At 35.9% G+C, this 12,649-nt stretch overlaps 1 protein-coding gene across 1 annotated transcript; it reads right to left on the minus strand.

Annotated features, from left to right (window-relative positions):
- Positions 1-685: 685 nt before the first annotated feature.
- On the minus strand, positions 686-2,279 carry LOC133710053 (ferritin-like catalase Nec2). Its single transcript, XM_062136028.1, has 3 exons — positions 1,885-2,279; positions 1,526-1,751; positions 686-1,315 (listed from the first exon to the last, which is right to left on the minus strand). Exons 1-3 carry the CDS (start codon positions 2,217-2,219, stop codon positions 938-940), a joined length of 939 nt encoding a protein of 312 aa, XP_061992012.1. The 5' UTR covers positions 2,220-2,279; the 3' UTR covers positions 686-937.
- Between the last annotated feature and the right edge of the window lie 10,370 nt (positions 2,280-12,649).

Genomic DNA, 12,649 nt, shown 5'->3' on the forward strand with positions numbered 1-12,649 from the left:
GAAATTAAATCATAGTAACTGTGTTTCTCTTATTGAATTAGTCCTCAGATATTTGTTCTCTAATATTCAAATGTACCTGATATTCATTGAATATGATAGAATAAAATCACAAGATATGCAATTTTGTTGATGCTTCCCATAATCCTCCCTCAGCTTGTACGGGGTTGGAAATCTTTGACAGAATTGTTGTTTTCTTCTTTGTTTGGTGTTAGTGAAGTAATAGACATATATTTGGACAGATCATCATGAATCTCAACTCCAATATTTGGAGTTTGAGGAAGGTGATGGGGATGAAGCTTAGGAAAGGGGATCTGGTTTTCTAGTTCTTGTTATTCTGTTCTTACTTTTTTTTAATTTTTTTTTTTATCGTGCTCTGATTCTAGTCTTTATTTTTGTATTTTATTTTTTCTTCATAAAAGAATAATTTATTTATTTATGTTAGGGAATAAATATAATGCCATGTCATTCTCATACTTAATCTAAACCGTTTAATATTTTAAAATCTAAGGGCTCATACTTAATCTAAGCCGTTTAATATGTGTCCCTTGATTCAGACCCTTTACGAAATGTGTATATATGCCAGAATCCATATTCAACACATCAAAATGAAAGTAAAGATTGCGCATGGATGAATGAACGTTTGAATTTTCATGAACCCTTATTCACAATTCTACAAAACGTAATATGTAAAGCAATATATAATATCTTTGGTTAACGTCTACTAAATATAACAACTCCTTCCCGCAGCATCATGCGGATACGTTTATCTTGAGACTCTGGTCCACACATTTAGTTTATTTTGAAGAAATCTATTATTCTTACAAATGATACTTTAACACCACCACCGCATCATTGTAGTACTGTTCATCACGGTAGAATTGCTCATTCAACAGTAAAATCCTATTCTACTTTAGTATATGTATAATTTCTTCCAGCTCTATTCATTTTGTAGATAAGATTTGGCAATGCGACCATTAGCTCCTTTCGGATAGAAACCCCCAGGGACATGTTCATCACCTGATCCGTATACAATCCTCAGTATCTCCTCCGGTGTCCTGTCATATGCAACTGAATATCCGTCTCCGGCCAGAACATTACCACTGATTTTTCCCTCAGCTCCTTCATATTTTGGAACCCAAAGGCCTTCATCTTTCAAACCTGCTTTTCCCAGCTTGTTCCTCAGATCAGAAAGCCGATTTGTGAACTCGGCCACTGTTATATCATATGGATGCACTTTCACCATAGCATGGTTATACAGCAATGTTCGAATTACTGCATCTTGTCCTGATTCCACACCCAAAAGACCTGCAACAAGCTGAAAACAATACAAACTATTAGAGCTAGCTGTTAGATACTCGAGGAACATTATGTTATTACACTGCCAATATAATTTCACATATAAAAAAAAAAAATCAGCGGAATCATTAATTATGATTCATTTTACGTCTCACAACATAATATGTTAAACTGTTTGTCAAGAAGACTTTTTCAAGTGTCGTTATTATTGGGTTTGAAGATTAATTACCCTTTTGGAAGTAGAGCCTTGGAGTTTTGGGTTTGCTCCAACATAACCAGTAAGACCAACATAAGGGATCAAATAGGATGCAAGGAGATAGTTCAAGCTATTGGCATAAGGATCAAATGGCGGCTTCAAAACACGCCCAAATGCAAGATTAAACACTTTTGCAAATGATTTTGCACTTAAATCCAACTGTGGCCTTCGGAACCCTTTCACTGTCTTTTTAATAGCTCTGCAAACAAGACGAGGTCCTGAGTTCAAATCCCCTTTCCAAATACCATCAACTATAAAATTAAAATAAAATAAAAAATACTCGAACACAAAAATAGGTGAGAAAATGAAAACATATATAGAAGATTTAAAACCTCAAGTGTCCAACTTCTTGCCATGCAAACTGTTCCATCACATCCCTAGTGAAGGGGTCCAGTTTGGCTTTCTTAGCACCCAGGGGTTTTGGACCTCCCATTGTCAAGTTTGGAGCGACTTTGTCCAAGCCAAAACCCAAAGAGCCATACAGGAAGAACTCAGCTTCCAAGTACTCAAGGTTCAGAGGAAACTCCAAGAGATCAACATCTGAATCTGGTACAGGTGAGGACTCAAGGCCATACTCATCACTCAAAATGGACTCAGAAGAGTAAAGAAGGAGGAGGATGAGGAAAGCAAGAGTAGCGGTGGTGCTGGTATGAGCAAAATGTGCCATGTTTTGCTTTGACTGTTTTTTCTATTGAGATGTGTGTGATCTCATATTCTCATTCAAGGGCGTTGCTCTGATTTATAGCCTTTTGGCCTAGGAAGGGTGGCAGAAGGAGAGTAACCGAGTCAAACTTGGGTTTGCCACCTGGTTGAGTTTTAGTTACTTTTTTTTTTTCTTTCTCTTCTTGTTTTCTAATTTCTTTATGAAGATTTAGAACAGTTACTGATTAAAGAAGAAGATTAGGATGGAAATGTGTAATGTGTGTGGAATTTCTAAAGCAAGTTTATCTTTGCATGCAATTCAAGTTAGAAAAAATGAGACTGAGGATCCGGGTATAAAGGTTGCTACGGTTGGATTGTTATGATGATATTTCCCTAACATAAATAAATAAATTATTCTTTTCTGAAGAAAAAATAAAATACAAAAATAAAGAGAATCAGAGCACGATAAAAAAAAAAAATAAAAAAAAGTAAGAACAGAATAACAAGAACTAGAAAACCAGATCTCCTTTCCTAAGCTTCATCCCCATCACCTTCCTCAAACTCCAAATATTGGAGTTGAGATTCATGATGATCTGTCCAAATATATGTCTATTACTTCACTAACACCAAACAAAGAAGAAAACAACAATTCTGTCAAAGATTTCCAACCCCGTACAAGCTGAGGGAGGATTATGGGAAGCATCAACAAAATTGCCTATCTTGTGATTTTATTCTATCATATTCAATGAATATCAGGTACATTTGAATATTAGAGAACAAATATCTGAGGACTAATTCAATAAGAGAAACACAGTTACCATGATTTAATTTCAATTGAAGGAGATATTATAATCCTACTTACCATGTAAGAGTCTAGATATAGGTCAAAGAACAACAATGGTTTTTTTCTTTTCTTTTGGGGCTCTTGGTGCTCTGTTTCTTTAATCGTACAATATCCTTCTATTCTTTTAATTCCATTCTTCTAAGTCCAGTATTATTTATTTTTGTATTATAGTCTTTATAAAAAGGACTAAATACTGTTTAGTCCTTGAGCTTTTAACCATAAAACACTTCAGTCCCCGACCTTCTAATTTCACACGTTTAGTCCCTGTACTTCAAAATTTCAGACCAATAGGTCCTTGCTGTCTAAAAGTCACTGCGAAATGTCTATTATGCCCTCAGTTATTTTTTTTAAATTAATTAATTATTTTATTTTTTTCTAAAAGGAATTTTTTTCCCCTTTCTTTTTTTTCTGTTTTTTTTTCCTTTCTTTCTTTCTGTTTGAAAAAAATATATATATATATATATAAATAAAATAAAGAACAAAGAATAAATAAAAAAAATAGAAAGGAATAAATTTATTAAAAAAAAAAAAGAATTGAGGGCATAATAGACATTTCGCCGCGACTTTTAGACGGCAATGACCTATTGGTCTGAAATTTTGAAGTACAGGGACTAAACGTGTGAAATTAGAAGGTCAGGGACTGAAGTGTTTTATGGTCAAAAGCTCAAGGACTAAACAGTATGTAGTCATTATAAAAAATAGTTTAATCCACTTTTATTTATTTATGTTAGGGAATAAATATAATGCCATGTCATTCTCATACTTAATCTAAACCGTTTAATATTTTAAAATCTAAGGGCTCATAAGGAGTGTAAAAAATTGTGTACAATTATGTGTCCCTTGATCCGGATCCTTTCATAAAATAGAAGTTTTAAGCAAGAGCGGGTGTTATTGACCAAGCTTGTCTATTTTTTTTTACAGTTTTTAAGGAAAAAAAAATGCCCGTGAGCTGTGAATTGTTGGTAAGTTATAATCCAATATTGTAAAAGTCATGAGCTCAATTCTCACTGGGGTTTTTTTTAATAGGTTTCAGATATTTGCAATCATGGACAAAATGGTCAAAGAGCAAAGTAAATTGGGGAGCAAAATGGGAAACACACTATTCATTAGAGAGAGAATCTTGAAACATACCGGAGCAAAATCGTCCAATTATTCATTAAATAGTAATGAACAGTGATTTAAGGGGTGGGTCTCAAAAATAAATGATAGGTGTTAAAATATCATTTTCGATCCCAAAGTGATATGGGACAATGTTGACTTTTGTTCTTTTCTTTTGTTGATAAGGAAAACGCAAATATGTTCCAAAAGTGATTTAAGGGGCGGGTCCCACAAAAATAAATGATAGGTGTTAAAGTATCATTTTCGATCCCAAAATGATGTGACAGGTGACTTTTGTTCTATTATTTGTTTGTTAATAAGGAAAACGCAAATATGTTCCAAAACCTAGAACAAGCTATGCTTTCCAAATAAAGATAAGATGTCAGAAATTAGGTGGCGTGTTAGCAATGTTAGAAATAGAAAGCATGTATACGTCGGCTGCTAGAACAAGACAGGATGCCTGAGGAAGCTTCCCAAGACCAAAAGGTGAAGTCGTACACGTACTCATTGGTGGTGTTTTTTTTTTTTTCTTTTACATTGATTAATATGTATTGGATTTGGAATCTGGAAAAATAGATGAAGAGGCAACCACTTAATCTTTATCATATATATATATAATAATTTAATAAGTTCAATACGCTAATCCACATATATAATCAATTCATCTCATAATGTCAGTAAGTTTTGAATTTAAAACCTTCACAATACTAATTATTCTAAATAACTAAGAAACCACAACTCGCTAACATGCTGATTTATAATACGTAATTAAAATAGCCAACTTGACAGCATGATTCTTAAAAGTGGTTTGCTAAATAAATAAGAGGTTCGACGTACGCGTTCAAACAAAATAAAAAAGAAAATTGGAACCCATGATCCCCTCCACAAAAAAAACTAATAATTTTGCAGCTTCAAAACTTGAAATTGACCGGCATTATCCTCATAAACTTTTGCAATTGTAACCGTGAGTGTATGAGACAAGCCGGCCACATGGTTAGACTTTGCTATGCAAAAGGTCACAATCGATTTGAGGCATGTCATCATCCAATGCATCAGCCTGCAGACTGTTGTTAATCACAAGAGACTTCTTGCAAATGCCGATGATATTCTAACGGGTACGGCACATGTTTCTTGAGGGCTAACAGTCCGTCTATTTCAATCTAGAAAACAAACAAAGTCGCTCGAGTATTTTCGAGGGGCCAGCCAACTGAAAATCAAATCTTCTAGGGAAGGCCACAGACATTAGTCTTCAGCTCATCTTTTACTTTTAACATATCTTTGATGTTGAGACAGAGTTATCCTTAGTTTGTTCAATGCATAGTTGGCGGCAAGGACTGAAAAATCGAAACGGCGATATTTCGTCGAAATTTTCATTTTTTTGAGGGTTCGATATATCTTTAACATACCAAGCATCTTTCGGCCGAAATTTTGGAAATTTCCCGATATATCGCCGAAATTAGCGATATTTCCGGAATATTCTTAGTTTCTCACGCCAACCCTCCATTCTTGCATGAATTCTCTCACATGCAAGGTCAACTTTGACCTACCATTCTGCCACAAGGACTCACATGCACGTCCACCACTCTTCAAAGTTCAAACTGATGGCACACGGCCCACCACGTGGTGGGACAATCAGTTGGCCTAAAATTCACTCAAAAAGCATCAATCACCAACTTGTGAATCGAACCTTGGTTATCATTGACTCATTCCATGCCTTGGCCAACTCTGCTACTCATCTCTTCATGAATTACTGGCAACATTGTTATATATATTGATTTGCCTACGAATCTGAAAACTTAGGTACACTTCCAATCAACAGCACCAAAACCCACAGCCAATCCCCTCGGACCCATATGGTTGGCATGTAAGTCAATACATGCAAAACTACAAAGGGGATGTATCATTTAATGACTATTCTTCACAATACACTCAAGACTCTACAAATAGAGATGATGAAGATAGTGAAGATTTTGTACCTCATAGGTCTTCTACGTGGTTCTAAGTTACTCATGTAATTCAAGTATAATGTATGATATGTATAAAGAATGTATATAAAGCGTGATGGCCTAGCCTCCCATTGAGTTTCCAGCCATTAAAAAAAAAAAATTAGATGTTTATTTTAAAAAATTTCAGACTTGTCAGGGATTCAACATTTACCGTTTCATCTTAGATTATTACAAATGACTATATAACAATGTTTATTCAAGGTTTTCTTTTCATATAGTAGACAATTGATAAAATAAACATATCTAAAAGTTTCACTTAAAATTTCCATCATTTTTCTTGATAATTTACCGAAATCGATATTTCAGAATTTTAGTCATTGGTTGGCGGACGTATGTTGGGACCCCCCCCCCCCCCCCCCCCAGTCAAATATTTGGTTTTCTCATCTTGATACATTATATAATTGTTTTGCCCCCAGACCCATGCACCAAACGACACCTATATTCTGCAGCATTGATTCTTGACAAATCAGAAGAAACTTCTATTGATGAAGTGCAACCCACTTCACTCCAAGTTACAATTGGACAATATTCATACTTAGTTAATTGGGCTTGTTGCTTATATATGCAAGTTGTTAATCAGCTAGAATTCCTAGAAATATAGGACTTGAAAAAGTGAATTCATGATGGATTATATTTTTTTCTATGTTTCTTAGAACAACATATGACTGAATTATCAACTAATAGGGTTCTAATGTTCTTTTAATTTGTTTTTTAATTAGTTACTTACTTTGCTAAAAAATTGAATTACTAAACTTGAAGATATTTGTAGATTTTCTAATTTGCTTTGGCTTGACGCTTGTTTTCTTTTGAAAATTTATTTTTTGTTTTCTTATAACTAATTGTAAAAGTTTTTCCTGTTGGGAAATGCATTATTGAAAATCTATGTTTTTATTTGCTAGGAAATGTACTAATTGAAACAATGTTTCATTAATTGAAATTTTGTTTTGTGGTTGTTTAAGTTTTTTTTTTCCGCCCTCAAGAACATAAAATCATGCATCCGCCACTGAATGCACTCCCTATAAATTAACAATACTAACTAGTAGTACTAGTTCACAGTTTGTTCTTTCTCTAGACATGCAGAAATAAATGTTCTTAATGATTGTGATGAAGGAATTTGTCTCCAGCTTCATACTGTTCAGACTCCTTGTTTTTTTCATTTAAATCACTAATTTAATGAAACAAAGAACAGAAATTAACCAGTAAGATTAAGATGGATACAGACTTAAAACTAGTCCAACGTTAACTCACTCATAGACTGGGGGTTCATATTCATATATTAGATAGCAAGAAAACATGTAAATTAGATGGAAAGAAGAAGATACAGCAAAAATCCATTACTGCGTTGAATAAGTTCCCAAGTTTCTATTACAAACATGATACATACACAATGTGCAGACCACATGCATTACATTTTTGATCCGACAAGAGAGAAAGACCATGTGGATTACAGGAAAGATCGAGAAGTGCATATGACGGTTCCAGTGACCTGTTACCGGGCGCAACAATATGATTTCCTTGACTTTTGCCCTTAAACCAGTAATTTCTGCTGCCGTAACCATTTTGCATCACCATGGTCTACAAGGAGCACAATTGCCATTACAAAGTCACCATAAGGCCAAGCGTCACAGCATGTGAAACTTCTGCAAGCCACGAATCGGCATATGAGCTTATACTCTAGACGTTCACGGGTAACAGGATTTCAATGTATGAGCACCTTCCAAGCTAGCCTGGTGCACCGGCCTTTGCGCCCTTATGCTGTTCAGTGTTATACCGTGCTATTAGTCCTCGGGCTTGCTCATGGCATAGGAAAGCAAACAGGATGTCACGGCAGACGCTTATGTTAAGATTAGCATCTGTCATTTCATCAAGAAGTTGGATTAAGTGATTAACAGACGATTCCTTACAAGAAAATCGGAGATCATGGTTCTTATCCTTCACGAAGAACCTTCACGAAGAATATCATCCAGTATGTAGATTGACCCCAAATGACCTAAGCTGCTAAAGAAGCACCGCACCAACACATTCCATGTGCCAATGTTGGGGTAGATACCTTCCCTTATCATCTTATCAAGATAAACCATGGCCTGGCATGGTCTAGACCTTCCGAGTTACAAATCCCACTTAGAAGACTAGTGTAAGCTATTACATCCAGGCTCCTTTGCTGCACCAGCACTGTTGAAAAGCTGAATAGCAGTCTTTATCCTGCCTTGCTTGCAATAGAAATATATCAGTATGTTATATGTAATGGCATCAGGCTTTGTTCCCCTTGTTAGCATGTTGCTAAAAACTTGCATAGCCTCGTTGGTCATCCCGGCGCGACAAAAACCATTCAAAATGGTGTTGTATGTTACCAAATTCAGTTTCAGTCCCTTTTCATCTATCTCCCTGACAAGTCCAAATGCTTCTTCGAATCTGTTCACCTTGAACAGACCATCCAATAACTCATTATATGTCGTAATGTTGGGCAAACACCCATTTTCTCTCATCTTGTTGAGCACCTTAATAGCCCAATCTACTTCTCCATCTTCACACAACCCTTTGATAAATGTGTTAAACGTAACTGTATTTTTGAGACTATGTTACCCTCTACAAAAAAAATAAAAGACTGAATTGGGTATTATGGAACACCTCATTAGAGTCTTTATGAGTAAGGGGAAATTAAAAAAACTTAATGAGGTAAGTGGAAATATGGATTTTATAATTAGGATAAATTGACAAAAACTTTTTTTTCAAGGCATTATATTCCAAAAATAAAAAGAATTGTCAGTATAGTGAATTAATAATATATAGGATGCTCGAAACAGCTTCATATAGATCACAATGGGCAATGATATGGAGCCTCAATGAGGCCTAAGATTTGTAGCCTCAAATCTCAGGTGTCATGTCATGTAAGTAAATAAAAATTTATTTTCAATTCCATATAATATATCTTGCCACATCATACTATTTCAACACTAACTTTATCCTTTTATATTTTCTTTTAGATATTAGGGGGTGAATCAATTACATTAATGAATTTAATTAGGTGACAAAAAAAAATTAGAAAATTACAAAACAAGTGTCACTTTGAGACTTATATTAGTCATAAGGCCACCTAAATTGTTTTGTGCACATAAAGCCACTTGCCTCTTTAAATTATTTTTTCTCTGTCCATTTTACCCTTCTACCTAAGAAAACTAACCGCCTGGTATCAGATTAACCACTCTCCCTCTCTCTCTGCGTTTCTCCCGAGGAAGCCCTCTCTCTTCCTCTTCGTCCTCCGACGAAACTCGTCGCTTTTGTTTTTCTGGCTTCCGGCAACGGCGGCCAAGACGACTACAGCCTTCATCAAAGCAGAACCAACGACCTTTATCAACCTAAGGTACGACCTGAACGGCGAGAGGTCTCAGCGTTCCAAGCACAGCGGAGGCGCTTGTTGAATTGAAGCATCTCGATGTCGCTCTCACGTCGCCGGCGACCGATTCTCCTGTAGTGATGACGAAGAAGAGCCGAAATGGTTGGGCTGTGCTTTATACTCGATCTGCAGGATTTCGCCGTCGCCGACTTGGCGCAAATCGGAGTCGCTCCGAGATCGGATAGGCCTGTGCTTCGTCTTCAAAAATCTGATCTCCTCCTCTGATCGTATTCCCGTCACCGTCATCGACACATCATCCAGGTTAGTTGTACTTATCGATTTTTGATGTAAATCCCTATGCAACTGGAAACGGAGCTCCGTTTGATTTTGATTTTGTGGATGTGTGAATTGTTAGCATGGAGACTAGTATTAAGCGCAGCGAAGAACTAAAGCGAGTGGATGCTTTACATTGATTCTTGTGTTTGGTTCATGTTCAAATTTGCTTCTTGGAAATTGATCACTTTTTTTGTTATGAACAGATCCATCGATCCATATGTTGTTACTTTGATTCTCCTGCTTCTGCTTCTTGTTAAATTGTAGGACTTTGTGAAATTTGAATCATCAAGATGAATTCTTGTTAGATTTTCAGGGTTTTATCTTTCATTTGAAAGATTATTAATGAGTTGTGTTATTAAGAATTTGTATTGGTTAGTGACAAACACTAGGATGGAGATGTACGACCTACTGAGCTTGATATGCTATTTGCTATTGCTCTAGAAAGGTAAATTCATTAATTACACCTTATTTATTAGTTTGATGTGGTATACATTGTGTTGGATTTCATAGGTAGTTCCGTTGTCTTCCAGACCCCTAGGGAAAAAATCAATAAATGGTTACCAACGTATAATGTAGCTTGTGCTAGATGATAATTGATAGAAGGCTCCTACGTACATTTCGTGGTGGTCTTATTAGTCGCATAGCTGGAAGGTCATGACCCCGAGTTTTCCAGCTCTTCGCAGAGACCAACCAAGACTAACCATTCTGTTTTCTATACCAATTGCCTCCAATTGTGGTGACTCATGTAACTGCCATTAGAGCAGCTGATGCTCAAACATATTTGTTAAAATCTCTTTTATCAACCAGTGGAATTTTGTATTCAGCCGTTGGTAAATATGGACTACATGTGACTTCAATACAGTAATAGTAGTTTTTTATGCCTATGTTAGTATCTTTTCAAGCTGATGTCAGTAGGTTTTCTGTTTTTGTTTTAATTGATTTCAAGTCAGTAGCTTACTATAACTGTTACAGTGGTTTTTCAACACAGTGATAGTAGCTTTCTATCTCTATGTTAGTATCTTTTCAATATAATGTCAGTAGCTTCTTTGTTTTCATTTTGATTGATTTTAAGTAGTTTTTTGTCAATAGCTTATCAAAATGAAAAAGCATGATCCTGAATGAAATTCAATTTTCTTATTGTTGTGATTTCATATTTCAAGCATTTCTTATTTGAAATTTGTGTTACACTATCAACATGTATAATTAGCTGGTTTGTGTAATCAATATTTATGTCAATAGATTTTTTATTACTAGTCTAGCAGCTTTGTACATGTGTTATAGTAGCTTTATATATCAAAATTAGTAGCTTTTTATTAATGGTCCAGTAGCTTTGTACAAGTTTTATAGTAGTTTTTTGTACCTATGTCAATAGCTTTTTGTTACTGATTTAGTAGTTTTGTACGTGTGTTATAGTAGCATTCTGTATTTATGACAGTAGCTTTTTAAATTGCTTATTTTTTATCTAGTTGATAAAGAGTGTCACGTTTGTAGCGCAGCGGTACATTGTTGTTTTAGCTTTCATTTCAAATACTAATATTTTGTTGTATCTTTGTTCTTGCAGAGTTCTTCTCCTTTGCATTTGTAGTAGTAGATTTAGAAAATCATGTGAATTTGGATATTGAAGCCTCCATTGACCAAGAGATCATTCGGCCAACCAAGAAATGTTGAAATGAAGTTTTGTGCTAAAGGTGGCAAATGATGCCTATGGGTTTAGAGCATCACCATTGAAAAATGATAGTAGCATTACAACATTGACAATAGCTTTATACAACTATTGTAATAGATTTTCACAACTATGGTAGTGGCTTTTTACAAGTATGGAAGTAGCTTTTTATATAGTTACATTATTGTTGAACCCAACATACGTTTTGTAACATTGAATATGTTTTCTTTTCTCGATTCCAGTAGCATTTTATTTTTGTTGTATCATTTATATTGTCATAGTTTTCTTAGTCTCTGAGAATAACTTTCTCAGTCTCCGAAAGTAGCTTTTGTTCTACTTGATTATTGCTTCTGGCGTTGATGAGAGTAAGTTTTGGTGATGCGAGAGTAGATTTTCTTACTGGTGAGTGTAGCTTTCTGGTGTTGGTGACGGTAACGTTTATTGCTGGTGAGCATAGCTTTTGGTGTTGGTGACAGTATCTTTTGGTTTTGGAGAGTGTAGCTGTAATGTCCCGAACCTGAATTCACCGGTTTACTAGTCATTTGGACGGTAAATGACAACTACTTTCACTTTTTACTTTGTTTCGATACTTTTAGTGGCCCTAAAAGTTGATTTTTTTGTTCGAGTCAAAATTTGAGAAAATGTTCTTCATGAAAGTGGTAGAGGACGTTAAACCGAGCGCGTGCATATGTGGTACGTAAAAATCGGAGTTCGTATACGAAAGTTATAAGCGAAAAGGTAAAGTTACTGTTCATGGTAATTTATCTATAAATAGCCGAGTTACTGTGGTAAGTTTCCATTTTTGGAAACCTACCGGCTTTTCTCTCTCCTCTCCCCCGACCCTTTCTTCCTCCCATTTCTCCCTTCTCCGGCCGACCCACGACGGAATCCGGGCACCGGCAAGCTCGCCTCCTCCTCTTTGTCACGCCTGTGGTGGTGTTTTGCGGTGGCTCGGCCGGAGGAGCTCGGAGCCGCGAAGATTACTGTAGCCGAACGGGGGTTTCATCGATTTCCGGCGATTCCGGCCATCTCCGGCCACTAAACCGGCGTCGAATGTGCGGTTTTTTCCAAGGATCATTTTGCCCCTAGCCTTGAGCCACGATTTGCAGTGTGGAGGAAGAATCGAATAGATGAATTTCTGGGTTACTGTTCACTGATCGGGTTCAACATTCTC

This window comes from Rosa rugosa, chromosome 5 (assembly GCF_958449725.1).
Source record: "Rosa rugosa chromosome 5, drRosRugo1.1, whole genome shotgun sequence".
NCBI lineage: Eukaryota > Viridiplantae > Streptophyta > Magnoliopsida > Rosales > Rosaceae > Rosa > Rosa rugosa.